The sequence below is a fragment of the Erpetoichthys calabaricus genome, chromosome 13 (assembly GCF_900747795.2).
Source record: "Erpetoichthys calabaricus chromosome 13, fErpCal1.3, whole genome shotgun sequence".
In the NCBI taxonomy this organism is placed as follows: Eukaryota; Metazoa; Chordata; class Cladistia; order Polypteriformes; family Polypteridae; genus Erpetoichthys; species Erpetoichthys calabaricus.
This window is the reverse complement of record NC_041406.2, coordinates 8,246,037-8,265,517: the sequence shown is the minus strand read 5'-3', so window position 1 is coordinate 8,265,517 and position 19,481 is coordinate 8,246,037. Positions and strand designations below refer to the sequence as shown.

General features: G+C 45.1%; 1 protein-coding gene across 2 annotated transcripts in view; it reads right to left on the bottom strand.

Annotated features, from left to right (window-relative positions):
* Positions 1-892: 892 nt before the first annotated feature.
* Positions 893-19,481, bottom strand: part of cnot10 (CCR4-NOT transcription complex, subunit 10) — an 87,158-nt gene continuing 68,569 nt past the window's right edge. For both annotated transcript variants that reach the window (XM_028817928.2, XM_028817929.2), the window contains exons 14-19: positions 15,946-16,059; positions 13,618-13,748; positions 10,943-10,978; positions 7,240-7,367; positions 5,540-5,615; positions 893-1,061 (exon numbers count right to left, since the gene is read on the bottom strand). In XM_028817928.2, the coding sequence (XP_028673761.1) occupies positions 910-1,061; positions 5,540-5,615; positions 7,240-7,367; positions 10,943-10,978; positions 13,618-13,748; positions 15,946-16,059 (637 nt within the window). In that variant the 3' untranslated portion in view covers positions 893-909. The remainder of the gene's footprint in view (positions 1,062-5,539; positions 5,616-7,239; positions 7,368-10,942; positions 10,979-13,617; positions 13,749-15,945; positions 16,060-19,481) is intronic.

Here is a 19,481-nt window from a genome sequence, read left to right as displayed (position 1 = left end):
GTCATTTCACTGAGTAATATTTTGCGCTCATTTTTTGGAGACTTTCGTATTTCCGTGCTCTCTAACCTGCTCTGTATTTGTATCACACCAACGTTTTTGAATTCTTTACGACGTTCTACTTTGTCACCAACTCCTTGCGGGGCGTGAAAGTGTCTCTCTGAGAAAGTCTCGTCCCAAGATTTTTTTTTATATAATAAAGAGAAATGTGTTTTAATGACGGCGTCTCAAATTTATATTCATTCTATTCCATACTTACTGTGTTTTTGTCCCAATCACAACGCCATCACGTTTTAGTTTGTTTGCTGTCAACATTGCATTTGCTATTTTTTACTTCACGTGTCAAAGCTGCAGATCGTCATGAAAGGTTTGCATTTAAATTTATTTGCACAGTACCAAAGATTTACAATCGTAATCACATCGGAAAAATCAGGCAGCACTGGCCGTTGTTTCAATTTCAAATCGCTGTCTGGTGATGACGGGTTTGCACTCCTCAGCAGATCATTTCAGCCGTCAAGACGAAGCGGCCCACCCGACACGTTCAGTTAGTGATAGGAATTGGACGTCGTCATTCTAACCTTGATGGGAGATGAAGGATGAGAATTCACTCATTAATACGCCGACGGCCTGCACGGGTAATTATGTAAGAATTCACAGTCGCCGCTGACCAGGAACGCATTTCTCATTCTTGCTGGAATGTCGAAGTTTCAGTTCAGCATCAATGGATGGACAAGAGCGGCGATGCTGGAACTCGTATCTGTCACTGGGCGAATTCACAGCTGATGTCACGCATCGGGCACGACGCCGGATGAGAAACAAACGAACAAAACAGCGAAAGAACAGTGGCCTGAATGCTGCCGAGGGTCTCTCTCTCTCTCCGTCAGGTTGACTTTCCGTTTTGTTTTTTTCCTCTCATTTGCGCTGGACGGTGGTGAACGCCGGCACTTGGATTGGCTGCATTGGCTGGAGTGCCACGGGCTTCTTCCGCACGTCAGGCGATGGCGTCTTGATGGAGGGGAGCAGCTGATTCCTTTTAATAATCTGCAAGGCCAGCTGTGTGTTTCCTGTGGGAGAGAAGACGGACAGAACCTCGTGTTAGATCAGAGCACAAGAGGCGACCCCTTCAGCCCGAGCGGCAACTACACGACCCAAGGCCTTGGCTAACCTGACAAGCCGTACTCCTTAGAAACGGGCAACGGAAAAGAGAGATGTGAAAGCAAGTGTGGATATACGGAGAGTGAACGACTTTATCTACAGTGGGGCAAAAAAGTATTCAGTCAGCCACCAATTGTGCAAGTTCTCCCACTTAACCCTTTAACCGCCAACTCCCTAAATATTCCCCACGCCAGGCGAAATCTGAACAATTTTCGTTCTTTTACTTTTTTACATTTATTCAAACAGTATTGACCACTAAATGTTGTGCAAGTTCTAGAAATGGGCAAACACATACAACTGGAGTACCAGTTATCCATCCAAATGGTGTACCCATTGTCCAATAGTGGTAGGGCAAGGTACACAACAATTTTTTCTGAAAGTCCAAAGTCCTTACATTCATCTGGCAACACTGCTGAAATACTACTCATAGGATCGTCTTTGCCAGTGTATACACGAAATCTATAAATGTAACCTGAATTCTCAGCTAAGCAAAACATCTTGATACCAAACCGTGCCCTTTTCAATGGCAGATACTGTCGAAACTGTAAGCGGCCCTTCCACGACAATAAACTTTCATCAACTGTAACTGACGGTCCTGGCATGTAGGGCAACTGAAATGCTTCAAATAAATGGTCAATCAAAGGACGTAGCTTGAACAAGTGGTCGCGGTTTGGATCTTTCTTATCTGGCTCATTTCTGTTGTCATTCAAATGAAAGAATTTCAGCAGCAAAGAGAATCGGTTACGTGTCATGACAGCTGCAAAAATAGGTGTTACATACATAGGATCTGTAGACCAGTACATCTCAATATCTGGTTTTCTGATTATTCCCATCAACATCAAAATCCCAATGAATTTTTTCATTTCATTTTCATCAGTGTCTACTCAAGCACGAACACGGGAATGTGGAGGTAAATTGGGATTTTTCTCAATAAACTGTGCTGCATACAGATTTGTCTGATGAACAAAATGTCTGATCAAATCAGGTGACACAAACAGCTCATAAAACTGCTCAGCAGTGTAATTGTTTACATCAACAGTAAAGCCACACGTTGCCTCAAACGAATGCAGAAAATGTAGTTCACCACGGGCAGCAGCCCAGCTGAGATGCTGGGGATACACCCACTCAGCGCCGTCATCCGATGCGTCGTCATTCACAGTATCATGCAGCGCACGTTGCTGCTCATCACTGTCACTAAAATCTTCTTCAGAACTGCTACAATCATGATCAGAACTGTCCAAAATCGCCTGCAAAGCCTCACTTGAAGTCAGTTTACGTTTCGCCATATTCACAGCTGTCACTTCCGAATCACGTCACACGATCGGCCAATACAAGCGCAGAGTTGTCGAAATACAACGTAGTAATAATACCCACGCCAAACCGTCAGTTATACTACGCGCCAGGCATTCATATAACCACAGGCAAATGTGCCGGATAATTCCGGCAGTATGGCGTTAGCAATAAAACAACGGTGCCGGATATATCCGGCAGAGGGTGGTTAAGGGGTTAAAAAGATGAGCGAGGCCTGTAATTTTCATCAAAGGTATACCTCAACTATGAGAGACAAAATGAGAAACAAAAATCCAGAAAATCACATTGTCTGATTTTTAAAGAATTTATTTGCAAATTATGGTGGAAAAAAAGTATTTGGTCACCTACGAACAAGCAAGATTTCTGGCTCTCACAGACCTGTGACTTCTTCTGTACGAGGCTCCTCTGTCCTCCACTCGTCACCTGTATTAATGGCACCTGTTTGAACTCGTCATCAATATAAAAGACACCTGTCCACAACCTCAAACAGTCACACTCCAAACTCCACTATGGCCAAGACCAAAGAGCTGTCAAAGGACACCAGAAAGAAAATTGTAGACCTGCACCAGGCTGGGAAGACTGAATCTGCAATAGGTAAGCAGCTTGGTGTGAAGAAATCAACTGTGGGAGCAATTATTAGAAAATGGAAGACATACAAGACCACTGATAATCTCCCTCGATCTGGGGCTCCACGCAAGATCTCACGCTGTGGGGTCAAAATGATCACAAGAACAGTGAGCAAAAATCCCAGAACCACACGGGGGGACCTAGTGAATGACCTGCAGAGAGCTGGGACCAAAGTAACAAAGGCTACCATCAGTAACACACTACGCCGCCAGGGACTCAAATCCTGCAGTGCCAGACGTGTCCCCCTGCTTAAGCCAGTACATGTGCAGGCCCGTCTGAAGTTTGCTAGAGAGCATTTGGATGATCCAGAAGAGGATTGGGAGAATGTCATATGGTCAGATGAAACCAAAATAGAACGTCGTGTTTGCAGGAGAAAGAATGCTGAGTTGCATCCAAAGAACATCATACCTACTGTAAAGCATGGGGGTGGAAACATCATGCTTTGGGGTGGTTTTTCTGCAAAGGGACCAGGACAACTGATCCATGTAAAGGTAATGAATGGGGACATGTATCGTCAGATGCGGTGGGTTGGCACCCTGCCTGGGATTGGTTCCTGCCTTGTGCCCTGTGTTGGCTGGGATTGGCTCCAGCAGACCCCCGTGACCCTGTGTTCGGATTCAGCGGGTTGGAAAATGGATGGATGGATGTATCGTCAGATTTTGAGTGAAAACCTCCTTCCATCAGCAAGGGCATTGAAGATGAAACATGGCTTGGTCTTTCAGCATGACAATGATCCCAAACACACCGCCCGGGTATCGAAGGAGTGGCTTCATAAGAAGCATTTCAAGGTCCTGGAGTGGCCTAGCCAGTCTCCAGATCTCAACCCCATAGAAAATCTTTGGAGGGAGTTGAAAGTCCGTGTTGCCCAGCGACAGCCCCAAAACATCACTGCTGTAGAGGAGATCTGCATGGAGGAATGGGCCAAAATACCAGCAACAGTGTGTGAAAACCTTGTGAAGACTTACAGAAAACGTGTGACCTCCGTCATTGCCAACAAAGGGTATATAACAAAGTATTGAGATGAACTTTTGTTATTGACCAAATACTTTTTTTCCACCATAATAAATTCTTTAAAATCAGACAATGTGATTTTCTGGATTTTTTTTCTCATTTTGTCTCTCATAGTTGAGGTGTACCTGTGATGAAAATTACAGGCCTCTCTCATCATTTTAAGTGGGAGAACTTGCACAATTGGTGGCTGACTGAATACTTTTTTGCCCCACTGTATATGTATATATATATATATACTGTATATACGACTCACTTTTCTGGGGGTACACAACACAAGGAGGCTGCTACACTTCAACACTAATAAGCGCTGTAGAGACCAGGCTGCGATTTTAATGAATTGTTTATTTGATTTTGTTTTTTTTTTTTTTCAAATTATGGATGAATAGATGAACACTTTCAAGGTGGGTGTCGACACGTTAAGGAATTGAAGGCTAACCGCCAACACAAATCACCTAGAAAGTCTTATGTAGTTTGATCCACTAGTGGGCAGCAAAGACCATGAGATAAAAAAAATTAAACCGCTATTCAGTTTCATCGTCAAAAGAAATCCTCCACAAGATTCTGTGCTGTCAGATGAAGGTTTTGAGCAGTCGGCGGAGAGCAACAACGAGGGCCCTGCTTTTATGTTTTACTAGCCGTCAAGAAATGAAACGAGACAAACTTTAAAAATGAATAAACAAACAAACGGGTATCGCTATCTAAGCGGAGGCCAGGAACACTCCAAAACGCAGAGGTAGACCGACTCAAACGGAGGGTCCTGCCCGGCTCCCCACCCCTGACGTCGCGCTCTCCCCTCCCCTTCTCGGCCCGCAGCTTCTGTCTCAGAGTGAATATCTCGCTCCTGGAAGCAAACTGTGATTCTTAGCGTGATGAGAGAAGTCGCAAAATCAACCGGAATGTTCAAGCAAATTCTAGAAAAAAAACACCCGATCTAAATCCGTTAAGTACAGTGCTCTCGTTCGCTAGCTGAGTGGAGGTGAGGAACGCCACGAGGCTGGCACGTGAGGAGGTGCCCGCCCCCCTCCCCTCAGCATGTTGCGTGTCTCTCAGATTCGTGCAAATAAATCGGTACGGCAAGTGAACTATGAAACTGAGCACGATGAGAGAAGTCGCAAAATCAACCGTAATGTTCAAATAAAAAAAAAATGAAACCCGATACAAATCCGTGAAGTTGTTCTCTCATGAAAAGTGGAGAGACATACAGACATTGAATTTTAAATATAAAAGATAAAAGAGAGAGAGATGAGAGTGTTAGTTTTCTGTTTTCCACATTCTGTGTAATAATAAGATGAAATCAAGCCACCAAAGAGTTGAGTGCGTCCTGCCGATATTACCTACGGCTACTTGGGTTTAAGTAACTCACGTGCCCTAAATCACGGGCCGTGCCATCCAGTACTGTGATGACTGAAACAGAATTTGATCAAACCAGGACACCCACCATTCTGTAGCTCCAGGTAGACGGCTAGTAGAATCGCCTCTGGTGGGATCTCCTTTGCGTGGATCATTGAAGCCGCCTGTGAAAAGCAGAAGAAATGTCAATAAAATGATAGGGAAAAGAAAAAGCAACACAAAACACGGCACATTTACTTTTCAATCCACCATATTTTTTTGGTAAGAATACACCAATTTTGATTATTGTCTGTACACATTCATCCACTGGACTATCACTTCAAATATGTTATGCTCCTTGTCCTTTAGGGGTGGAGCCCTAGAAGGCGGAGTCACCCTGACATCACCAACCCTGTGCCCTCCCCTCTGTCTTTTTAAATTGGCTGAGAAGGCTCAGGAGTTGGAATCATTTATTTGTTGAAAAGCGTTTCTGGCTTTAATTTAAGGATTTTGATTTTGGATATCGTACTGGGACTTGTTGGCTCTGGATGGCATTTAAGGCAGCTCCTTTTGTGCCACTTTTTCCTTTTTTGAGACTTTCTTTGTATTTTGTTAATATATCTTTCCTTTATCAAGATTTTTCATTTGCCCATTTTAACAAAAGCAGATGGTTTACAGCTGGTGTTCATTCTAAACATCTTCTTAATTAGTGACCCGTTTTTGCTGCTAACTAACTTCTTTTGCCTTAGTTTTAATTAACTTGACTCAGCCAAACAATAGTGACACACAAAACGAGCCGCCACATGACCAGCTAAGCACAATATTTGAAAATAAATAAAAGTGAAGATCTCAGTAAGCCTGATCTCTCAGGTCACCCACACATCTTGACGGTGGTCTTTGAAAAACCAGAAAACCAACAGTCTGCTATGTCAGAACGAGAGCAGCAACAAGTCCTGATATTCAGTGATGGCTTTAGTTAACAGCCAGAATGAAATTGGCTGGAGTTTGATGTTCCAGTCTAGCTGGTCATCTGTTGGCTCGTTTCACGCCTCATTTCTGTTTGGCTGCCATTTAATGAAGAAAGGAATCAATTCAGAGGACTGAAGCCTTAAAAACAGGGCTATTAAAATGAAGGGAAAAGAAGTTAATTAGCAGTGAAAACTGCTCGCTGATTAGGAAAAGGGTGAGAATGAAAACCTGCAGCCACTGCGGCCCTCCAGGCCAGGAGTTTGACACCAGTGGTTTACAGTCATCCCTCCTCTTGTGGGCCTTCTGTTATATTTTGGTGATATTGTTGTTTTGCCAGCTCCCTATTTTAACCAGGGTACACAAAACATGAGACATCAGACAGACGAGCCTCTCTGCTTCTTCCAAAGTATAAAACGCCCGTGTTTATCGACTCCTCTTTGCTGCGTACTGTGCCATGGACTTCTGAATGAGTGCTCACTTGTTGTCAGCTCTCACAGGCCTCGTGACTTAATGACAGAATCAGATGGGTTTCCAATTTATCGAGTCGAGTCACGGGGTATGTCAGACTACCCAACTAGCAGTCACAGGCGCCCACCACAACTGTCAGTCACGTAAGGGAAGTCTGCAACCAAAAATCTCTGAACAAGTTGTGTAACGTGATGTGACGCAGCCTTCTCTGTCGCTCCTTCGAAGTGCCATTTCACATTTATCTGTTTTTATCCATCCCACCTTGAGGACTGCTTACTAGAGATGTACCTTTCTGGACCTCCAGGACTTGTACCCCCCCCAAAAATGTTTAAAGGTTCAGCTAACCCGACGGTCACTGAAAATCCTCTTTACCTGATGAAGACACTTCCTGGCTTTTTCATATTCGCTTCTCAAGCAGTAGGCACTGCCAAGGTTAAAGAGCATCATTGCCCGAGCGGAGGTGACGGAGCTGGGGTAGCACTGTGGGGTCTGCTTTCCTGCTACAAAGAAAACAAAACAAAAAACTACATGAGGCCAAGTATCTGAAGTCCAATTACACTTCCACACTTATGCATTCCACCTCTGGGGCAAGAAATTAGTTCACAGGTCGGAAAACGTGAACGTGGGAGGCGAGGAGCAGCCGGGAAGGCGGAGTGACGGTTAAGTGTGGAGCCCCCTCCGCAGTCTCAGGTACTCCAAGAAAAGGAAATTCAAATCGCGGACAAACTGCAAATCACAAATGGCTGATGCTGAGCACAAGTGGGCCTCAAACCCACACAAACATCTGAGAAATGAAATCTGATGAAGACGACCGTGGAGGAATGTCACTGACAGGAACAGTGGCTTCACGGATCTGCAGATTACCCCACGAGCAGTGGCTTGTAGTGCCGGTGGAGAGAAACTTACCATCTCACATTTTCATGGAGATAACATTTCATATGTAAGAATAGGAGTTCATGATGACCTTATGGTGGACCAAAGCAAACGGTTATCAAAAAACATCACCATTTAATCTCCTTCCATAATCCACAAGTCAAGGCGTCCAGTCGTACGCTCGCAACGTCCCAAACGCGTGTATTTTAAGCAAGGTACAGTTAAATAAACAAACGAACTAAATGACCGAGTGTGTGACTCGCAGACTTTGCCTTCTGCCGTTACGTTTATTACATTCGTACCTCGGGATTATTCAGCAGCCATCTCTGAAACTGCGCAGGACAACTGAGCTTGGGTCTCTCCGGGACGCTTCAACGAGCGCAAGACCGAGGCCTGCTCTCTCTCGATGTTTTTGATCGCTTTTCGTTTCTGCATGCTGTTTGATGACATGACATTAGCCAACAAATGAGCTGCCGCTGTCACCGGGCTGGACTCCTGACCAATGAAGGAGGTGGATCTCGACCATTCGAATGCTCATTTATGTACGTCTCAAGCATTTCATGAAAAACTCGTGCGTTTGGGATGTTGTGAGCGTACGGCTGGGCGACCTCATATGTGAATCATGTCGGTGCTTCTCAACCGGTGGGCCACGAGCTGCTGGCGTTTACAGTGCTAGTGGGTCATCACCCCCCCCCCCCCCAGTCTCTTCCAACATAGTGGATTGTGAAGACACTTACAAGGGAAAGGGGGACACATCACCACAACGGCTCAGAAACCCTTTGTGACGTGAGGAATGTGACCGTTTTTCTTTTTTCATGGAGATTTTTGATACCGTTCGCTGTTGTCCAGCATTAGTTACCATTAAGGCCCAAAGATGAAAAAGAAGAAGAACCTGCAATTGTCTTGAATCTGACAAAAGTAATCGGCACCCATTCCGTAATTAAAAAAAGAAACTCCAAGTTTAGAGTTTTGAGTTCAACAGAAAACATCAAATAATAACACAAATGGTGGGACCCTTCACCTCATATCTGGTTGCACAACCTTTAGAGTTTGCTGTAACGGCACACAAGCAATTCCTGGAGGTCTCCATGAGACTTCTGCACCTGCCCACAGGCCCACTCGTCCTCAGCCAACTGCTCCAGTGGTGTCAGGTGTGAAGGGGTCTTCTCCTGATGGACAACAGGTTTCAATTCCTTCCAAAGATGTTCCATCAAATTCAAATCAGGGCTTACTGAAGGCCACCTCAGAACAGTCCCGTGTTTTGTTCTTCACCATTCTTGGGGGCTTTTCAAGGTGTGGTTTGTTGAAGGGTCCATGACTTGTAACGGAGATGAGCTTACTGGGCATAATGTCACTAGAATGTCTTGACAGTCCTGAGATTTCATTGTTCCTATTCAAGGCCTCCTGTGTCAGACGCAGCCCCACAACATCAACAAACCTCCACCATGTTTCGCAGTAGCTCTGGTGGTCTTTTATTTAAAAACTTCATTTTTCTTTCCATGTGTGGACACAGAACTGATGTGACTTGCTAAGAAGCTCCAGTTTGGTCTCATCTGTCCAGAGGACCTTCTCCCAGAAGCACCATGGATTTGTCGACCTGCATTTGAGCACATTCTAGTCCGGCTTCTTACATTTTTCTTTCAACAGTGGGGTCCTTCGGGGTCTTTTTCCACTCAGCCTGCTGTCACTTGAAAAGCAACGGAATGGTGAGCGACCAGACACTGAAAGACCTCGACCTTGGAGTTCAGCTGGGGTCTCTTTGGAAGTTGTCCTTGGCTTTGTGCCTGCCATTCTCGCTGTCCCTTCTGGGGTTGATGTTCCTCTGCAGTCCATTACAGCCCAGCATTATAGCCCCCCCGGGCAAAGCATTGCACTGGGGGGCCCTACCTACACAACCAATCAGCAAGTCACAGCATACCCAGATTAGCGTGGGGCCCCCGGGCAACTGCCCAGCGTGCTCATGTGTTAAGATGTCCCTCTATCTATTATATAGTGCCTTTCACATCTATCTATCCATCCATCCATCCAGGGCTGTCTTAACAGCATTATAGCCCCCCCGGGTAAAGCAGTGCACTGGGGGGCCCTACCTACACAAACACTCAGCAAGTCACAGCATACATAGATTAGCGTGGGCACCTATGGCGTGCCCGTGCGTTAAGACGGCCCTGCGCCCTTCAGCCTCTTCATAGTGCTGTTGTCACAGGAACGTCAAAGCTGCCTGGAGATGGTGGTCTTCTGGCCTTGGCCTTTCACATGTTGGTCTCCCATTTTCTTTCTGATCTCCTCAGACGACTCTCTGCTTTGCTTTGTCTGGTCCACGTTCAGTGTGTTGGCACACGATGACACCAACCAGTAGGGTCTGACGCCTTTTCTTCTTGCAATCGGCTGAATGACGGATTGCATGGTTGGAGACACACATGTGATACGAATTCAAGAGAACAGCCAATGAATCTAATTATTGAGGGTCTTACGTGGCCAATTTAGAAGATCTTTGTAGGAGAAGCAACACTTGATCTCCTGCCACACTTGCATTGCTTTACTCGATGACACTCGGGTACACACGGGGGGGACAATCGCTGTCCATGTCACCACTTTACAGTCAGCACTTTGTCAAAGGGACCAACAAACGCGTCCACGTCTGGAACTTTGCCCTCCGAGATTATAAATCTTCCTCGGCCAGCACTACAAACTGCATGGGTTTGGTTTTCTTGCGGTAAGGAAACGTCTCCTGTCCACCTGTTGGCTCGCAGTGGCCGACGTGGTTGGAGCCCCCCCAACAGAACAATCTCTGACCGCCTGCGGTCTTTATCTACCATGACGGAGCTTGAGGGGGTCTGCAGAGAAGGAAGGCAAAAAGAAACCCCCAAGTGCAGGAGCGTCAAGCTTGTCGGGTCAAACCCACGAAGCCTCCACGCTGGAATGGCTGCTAAAGGGTCTGAACACTTGTGTCAAGGGGAGGTTTCAAGTTTTTTATTATTATTATTTTTACTTTTTAGTAAATTTGCAGAATTCCTGTTTTTGCTTCGTTATTCCGGCTGTTGTATAATGAGGGGAAAAAAAAAATGAATTGAAATGATTTTAGCAGAAGGCTGCAACAAAACAAAATGGAGAACAAAGTGAAGGGTCTGCAGGCTTTGTGATTGTGTTGTGTTCAATGTGCTACGGCTGGACAACAACAAACTGCACAAAACTCGTTACTTACAGGTCTCCATGGGCTCGTTTTCTCCTTTGTCTGACCCTGTGAAGTAAACAGCAGAGTTACTAATAAGATATTTTCATGGACATCTTTATTCAGTGTTATTTGTGTCCTTACAATAAACCGAGAAGCAACAGCAGGAGACCAAGTGAACGGACTACACCCCCTCTGGGGAGACCATTCAGCCCAATAAAAGCTCACCAGTCCTGACCACTTAACTCCCCCAAAATAACATCAAGTCGAGTTCTGAAGGTCCCTAAAGTCCGACTGTCCACCACACTACTTGGTCACTTATTCCATGTGTCTGTGATTCTCTGTGTGAAGAAAAACTTCCTAATGTTTCTGTGAAATTTCACAAGTCTCCAACTGTGTCCCTGTGTTCTTGATGAACTCAATTTAAAATAACAGTCTCAACCACTTCACTCAGGTCTCCTCTTCATCTCCTGTAAAGGCTCCGCTCTTTTAATTTTTCCTCATAACTCATCCCCTGTTGCCCCGGAGTTAGCCGAGTCACTCTTCTCTGGACTTCCTCTAGTGCTGCTATGTCTTTATGGAGACTAAAACTGCACACAGGACTCCAGATGAGGCCTCACCAGTGTGTTATAAACCCTGAGCAGAACCTCCTGTGACTTGTACTCCACACACCTGACGTTCTGTTAGCCTTCTTAATGGCTTCAGAACACCACCTAGAAAGCTTATAGTACACTTCTTCTTCTTCTTCCGGCTGCTCCCATTAGGGGTTGCCACAGCGGATCATCTTCTTCCATATCTTCCTCTCCTCGTCATCTTGTTCTGTCACACCCATCACCTGCATGTCCTCTCTCACCACATCCATAAACCTTCTCTTAGGCCTTCCTCTTCTCCTTTTCCCTTGCAGCTCTATCCTTAGCACCCTTCTCCCAATATACCCCTCATCTCTCCTCTGCACATGCCCAAACCAGCGCAATCTCGCCTCTCTAACTTTGTCTCCCAACTGTCCCACCTGAGCAGACCCTCTAATGTCCTCATTTCTAATCCTGTCCATCCTCATCACACTCAATGCAAATCTTAACATCTTTAACTCTGCCACCTCCAGCTCTGTCTCCTGTGCCACCGTCTCCAGCCCATATACCACAGCTGGTCTCACTATTGTCCTGTAGACCTTCCCTTTCACTCTTGTTGATACCCGTCTGTCACAAATCATTCCTGACACTCTTCTCCACCCTGCCTGCACTCTCTTTTTCACTTCTCTTCCACAATCCCCGTTACTCTGTACTGTTGATCCCAAGTATTTAAACTCCTCCACCTTCACCAACTCTACTCCCTCATCCTCATCGTTCCACTGACCTCCCTCTGATTCACACACATGTATTCTGTCTTGTTCCTACTGACCTTCATTCCTCTCCTCTCATATCTCCACCTCTCCAGGGTCTCCTCAACCTGCTCCCTACAGATCACAATGTCATCAGCAGACATCACAGTCCACGGGGACTCCTGTCTAATCTCGTCTGTTAGCCTGTCCATCACCATTGCAAATAAGAAAGGGCTCAGAGCCGATCCCTGATGTAATCCCACCTCCGTCACTCCTACCGCAGACCTCACCACGGTCACACTTCCCTTGTTCATATCCTGTACAACTCTTATGTACTTCTCTGCCACTCCCGACTTCCTCATACAATACCACAGGTCCTCTCTCCTCACCCTGTCCTCTGCTTTCTCCAGGTCCACAAAGACACAATGCAACTCCTTCTGGCCTTCTCTAAACTTCTCCATCAACACCCTCAGAGCAAACATCACATCTGTGGTGCTCTTTCCTGGCATGAAACCACACTGCTGCTCACTAATCATCACCTTCCTTCTTAACCGAGCTGCCACTACTCTTTCCCATAATTCCATGCTGTGGCTCATCATTTTATCCTTCTCATAAGGTGGACTTTCAATATTCAGACCTTCCATTGTGAATTCAAACCTAACCAGACCTAAACTTAATGCAAGAGTTAGGCTCAGCTCTTTTAATCTTTCCTCATCACTCATCCCCTGTAGTCCCTGAATCAACCCAGTCGCTCTTTTCTGGACCTTCTCTAGTGCTGTTATGTCTGGTGGGCCCAAAACTGCACCCAGGACTCCAGATGAGGCCTCACCAGTGTGTTATAAAGCCTGAGCAGAACCTCCTGTGACTTGTACTCCACAAATCAAGGCGCTATATAACCTGACATTCTGTTAGCCTTCTGAACACGGTCTGGCAGATGATGGTGTCGAGACCACTACGACTCCTAAGTCCCTTTCCTAAGGTTTCAGACCAGCCATTGTGTTTTCAGACCTCACCTTTTTCTCCTTCCTACGTGTAATTCTTTACATTTCCTGACATTAAATGAGCCTGTCTGCCGTCCAAGTCCCCTTGTGATGACTCTTTGCCGATCCTCCTTACTTGCCATCACCTCCCATCTATGCACTTAACTCTAACGCAGAATTTAAAGCTAACCCAAATTCGCAGGACGCTGCCTAATAAAAAGCGGTCAGAAGGGTGGGCCGCAGGAAACAAACCAAATGGACCTTCAAAGGCTGAAAGGCTCCCTGCAAAACTTGTACTTGTAAAGTAAACAAAGAATGCAAATGGACACCTGGTGCACGTTAAGGCTTACGGTTAGGGAGGCGAGCCCCTCAAAGCGTGACCGCCTTTAATCAAAGACAGATTCATTAACCTTGATCCTGCTCGTTTGAAGGGATCCCGAGGGAGACATCCGTGACGTTTTCTGGGTTCAAGTGAGTAATGGCGTCGGAGATTCTGTCCAAAGAGATGAGAGCCTCGGCAGCATACAAGTGGCCCAGGAATCTGTTCAAAGCACAAACACACAGGCGGCTCATTTATGTGAATACAGACACGGCATAAAAAGAAAAGAATTAATAATAATAATAACACGACTGATCTGTGTACACCACCTATTCGTTAACAATACACTCTGTGTGGGGGTCAAATTACTCCTTTTCACAAAACATGGAGTTGTGGGGGGGAATGGGGATCGGTACCATCGGCAGGTGGAGGGTCGGGCCGTTTTATGTTTTATCAAGGAGGCCGATCACAAATCTGATCTTATTCTTGAGATTGAATTCTCTCCTTGTGGTCCTTGTAGCCCCTTGAAGAGCCACTCCTGGAAGCAGGTGACAAGTCGTTTTAGACTATTTCAAGGTCAGCAATTATGACTACGAGGGCACTTTTCATGTTTGATCCTTTACTAGCCCCCCCAACGGACCTCCATCAGAGGGTGAAAATGACCCATTCCTACTACAACCGAGAATATAAGGAAGCACACATTTCAATATTTCCAACAACTGACACCTCATGACGTACAGTGGGTACGTAAAGTATTCAGACCCCCTTCAATTTTTCACTCTTTGTTATATTGCAGCCATTTGCTAAAATCATTTAAATTCATTTTTTTCCTCATTAATGTACACACAGCACCCCATATTGACAGACAAAAAAAAAATTTTTGAAATTGTTGCAGATTTATTAAAAAATAAAAATTGAAATATCACCTGGTCCTAAGTATTCAGACCCTTTGCTTTGACACTCATATATTTAGCTCGGGTGCTTTCCATTTCTTCTGATCATCCTTGAGATCCCCTTCATTTGAGTCCAGCTGTGTTTGATTATACTGATTGGACTTGATTAGGAAAGCCACACACCTGTCTATATAAGACCTTACAGCTCACAATGCATGTCAGAGCAAATGAGAATCATGAGGTCAAAGGAACTGCCTGAAGAGCTCAGAGACAGAATTGTGGCAAGGCACAGATCAGGCCAAGGTTACAAAAAAATTTCTGCTGCACTTAAGGTTCCCAAGAGCACAGTGGCCTCCATAATCCTTAAATGGAAGACGTTTGGGACGACCAGAACCCTTCCTAGAGCTGGCCGTCCGGCCAAGCTGAGCTACCGGGGGAGAAGAGCCTTGGTGAGAAAGGTAAAGAAGAACCCAAAGATCACTTTGGCTGAGCTCCAGAGATGCAGTCAGGAGATGGGAGAAAGTTGTAGAAAGTCAACCATCACTGCAGCCCTCCACCAGTCAGGGCTTTATGGCAGAGTGGCCTGTCGGAAGCCTCTCCTCAGTGCAAGACACATGACAGCCCACATGGAGTTTGCTAAAAGACACCTGAAGGACTCTGAGTTGGTGAGAAATAAGATTCTCTGGTCTGATGAGACCAAGATAGAACTTTTTGGCCTTAATTCTAAGCGGTATGTGTGGAGACAACCAGGCACTGCTCATGACTTGTCCAATACAGTCCCCACAGTGAAGCATGGCGGTGGCAGCATCATGCTGTGGGGGTGTTTTTCAGCTGCAGGGACAGGACGACTGGTTGCAATCGAGGGAAAGATGAATGCGGCCAAGTACAGGGATATCCTGGACTAAAAACCTTCTCCTAAGGACCTCAGACTGGGCCGAAGGTTTACCTTCCAACAAGACAATGACCCTAAGCACACAGCTAAAATAACGAAGGAGTGGCTTCACAACAACTCTGTGACTGTTCTTGAATGGCCCAGCCAGAGCCCTGACTTAAACCCAATTGAGCATCTCTGGAGAGACCTAAAAATGGCTGTCCACCAACGTTTACCATCCAACCTGACAGAACTGGAGAGGATCTGCAAGGAGGAATGGCAGAGGATCCCCAAACCCAGGTGTGAAAAACTTGTTGCATCTTTCCCAAGAAGACTCATGGCTGTATTAGCTCAAAAGGGTGCTTCTACTAAATACTGAGCAAAGGGTCTGAATACTTAGGACCAGGTGATATTTCAGTTTTTCTTTTTTAATAAATCTGCAACAATTTCAAAAATTCTTTTTTTTGTCTGTCAATATGGGGTGCTGTGTGTACATTAATGAGGGAAAAAAATAATTTAAATGATTTTAGCAAATGGCTGCAATATGACAAAGAGTGAAAAATTGAAGGGGGTCTGAATACTTTCCATACCCACTGTAACTCGTCACATTTCTTATGAAGCTAATTCAGATGTCGTCCAAATAAATGACACTTACTTGAGCGATCCTGACAACTTGGACTGCTGCAGCAGTTTCTCCGCATGGTTTAAGGCCATCAGGTTGTCCCCCAGCGCCAGGGCTACATAAGCACTACAGGCCAGAATGGAACACCTGAGGACAAACACAGACAAGAGTTGGACCTCTTTGAGATTTTCAGTAAGACACCACCGTGATGAATGAGCACCTTTGTGTTTTTAAGCTCTGGACAATACAAACGGCAGGTGCAGAACGTCACCAACATAAAGTGGGGGGAATAAAAATGATTAGCAGGACATTTAAACGTCAAATTAAATATGAAGTCGCGGAAGGTGAAGATCAAAGACACTTGTAGTAGAAACGGCACTCGCCCCGGGCAATGCGCAAGTTTCAAGACTTCCAGTATTCACACAATCTCCACCCCCCCACCCCACCTTAACCTATCATGGGAGTATCAAAAGCTTTAGATTTGTCAAAGATTCTGATCTTCAGCTTTTGATGGATCTCAGTGTTTTAGGGTTTTCCGATATCAAAAACATCGATATCTCAGTGATGGATGTCTGTCTGTGTGTCACAGTTTCTTCAGGACGATCGAGAGCTAAAACGACTGGACGGAAAAATACCAAACTCGAAACTTACGCCGGTTATGAGATGACGATGTGCGGATTAGTTTTTGAGCCAAATCGTGCGAGAGAAAGAGTCACTCGAGAGGAACCCTCAAATACCGTAATTCTGCTGCCATCGTCTTTAATAAAACCCCTGTGTGCGTCCGTGTGTGTGTGTCTTCTGGTGAAGTGCGCATGCGCGGGGCACTCTTTAATTAAGGACATCATTGCTGGGGATAGTGCTGATTGGGTAGTCGCAGCCAAGGAGGAATGAGTGGCAGAGTCACCGGCCTCTAGCCTGACGCGTCACACAAGACAGAGAGGGCGGGACCTATGAAATATCGTGCGGCCGATCCAATCGGATTTCGGTAAATAAGGTAAGCAACATCTCCGGGAAGAACAGTCAGCTCAGCAAGTAAACATCAATAAGAGAAAGGCTGAAAGACAGAAAAATACGAGCAAATAGCAGAAAAAGAAAGTGAGCGTCAGAAAAACGCTAAAAGAGAAAGACTCAGAAGATAGATAGATAGATAGATAGATAGATAGATAGATAGATAGATAGAGATACTTTATTAATCCCAGAGCAAATAGATCTATTGAAGAAGAGGAAAATGAGCGGCAGAAAAATGGCAAAACACACAGAGCTAAAGCTAAAATAAAGAGAGAGGCAGGAAAGGAGATCTTCAAACAGACACAACACGTCAATCAACGGCCACAGAGGATAAAAAAAAATGTAATATTAATTATACTTACTGTATTGTCATATACGTTTCTATTTTATTTTTATTATTATTTTACATTTAATATATAGACTGTACCTACTAATGTTTATGCACTACTGTTCTAGCGCCTGTTATTGTAACGGGCTTAATGTCTAGTTCATTATGAATTGCTATCGTAATCACCTGTGTTGCAATCAGAAAGATCAGAGCAGTAAATAATTTCTGAAATATTAGAGGATAGTTTGGGTAACTTGGCTGGTAAGGTGCGAAGCCCACCGATGCCCGTATCCAAATGTCTTAACTTTGCTGCCGTTGACAGCCTCACACATTCTTGGGCTTCCTGGCTACGCACAGTTGAGAAAAAATAAAGAGGGGCGCAAGTTAGGGGAGCAGTAGTAGCGGTAATAGTTACGAGAATGGAGTCTGGACCTCGCAGGGAAGCAGTAGTAGGAAGGCAGGCTCTATTGTAGGCACAGAGCTGGACAGTTTGACATCTGTGGCAGAGCGACGGGCGCTGAGCAGACTCCTGTCAATCATGGAGAATCCACTGAACAGGATCATCTCCAGACAGAGGAGCAGCTTCAGCGACAGACTGCTGTCACCGTCCTGCTCCACTGACAGACTGAGGAGATCGTTCCTCCATCACACTATGTGACTCTTCAATTCCACCCAGGGGGGTAAACGTTAATATTATACAAATTTGTTGTCTGTCTGTATACCTGCATTGTTATCACTCTTTAATTTAATATTGTTCTTTATCAGTATGCTGCTGCTGGAGTATGGGAATTTCCCCTTGGGATTAATAAAGTATCTATCTATCTATCTATCTACTGTCCTGACCATGAAACGTCACTGAATTTAAGGTCTGACTGATATTTTGCTGGGGGGGGTCTTGAGGATTAAATTGAATACAAAACGTGACTTCTTCGAATATTTGTTGCATATTTCCATTGTTTTTGTGTTGTGATTAGTCAACTGAATGAGAGCAAAACAACCAAGGAGCTGGTAGTGGAGTTTAGAAGGAGACTAAGCAGGGAGAGGGACCACAGTGGAGGGGGTGAGCAGCTTCAAATATCTGGTCGTTCACACCACTGAGGATTTGAGCTACTGAAGGTCAGGCCAAAAATGCGAGGCAGCGTCTTTACCATCTGAGTCAGCTAAAGACGTTTTAGGTCGCTGCAATGATCTGAAGGTGTTGTCTTGACTCAGAACATCACCTCCTGGTTTGGTAACATGGAATATTGGGGGGTGGGGGGTGTTTAACGATGCACCAGATCTCACCTACCGTCTCTGCAGGATATTTACACCAGGAGATGGCGGACCAGAGCCACTCAGATCATCAGAGACTTGTCTCACTCCAGAGTATTACGGCCAGGCCAGAGGGGCTTCTATTCACAGGCCTGTAAGACTTCTTAACCTGGACAGGACGCCACTCATTTGTATTTAATCACACAAACTGAACTCTCGACCTCACTGTGCGTCTCAGCTGCCGCCGTGTCACTTAAGTCCATTTACATTGACCAGCAAAGCAGCACTCGGCACTTACAGCACACAGATATGCTATTCTATTTACACTGTTTGTTTAGAATTATAATGCTTATTTGGAATATTTCTCTCTTTTTTATACATTGTATCACCTCAGTAATATTTGTATTGTATTATTTATATTAATTGATGACTTGCATGTATTTTATTGCACAGTCCCGTAGCTGATTCACGGCACATTTCACTACATGTTGTACCTGTATAACAAATCAATCAATCAATCAGGCCCCAAGCCCAAGCGTGCTAAGTCAGTGATGAAGATTAGTGAGAAACGGCAGCCGCCGTCTGTTGTGAGTTTGGTCTTAATGAAACAAGCAGCTGGCCAGAGACGGCCAATCCCATCATCCATCACGGCAGCTCAGCGCTAAACGTCAACTCGCCTCTGCTTGGCTTCTGTACTCCACGAGCTTTAAGGAGCTCGAGCCGCGCACAAAGCGGGTCATTTCTTTTTTTTTTTTTTTTATGATTTTATTAAAATCAAATAAGTTTTACAAAAAAAAACCACTTTGAAACAAATCCCCCCCCCCCCCCCCCCCCCCCGACAAGGAGAGCTAGGCCAGCAGAGTAAAACTAAGCTAGTCAAAATAAGTAAATTGATAAATTAATAAATGAATAAAGATAAATGGAGTGAAAGAGGGGAGAAAACCTGCCTCCTCAATTTAATTGCTTATTCTAAAATGTTATT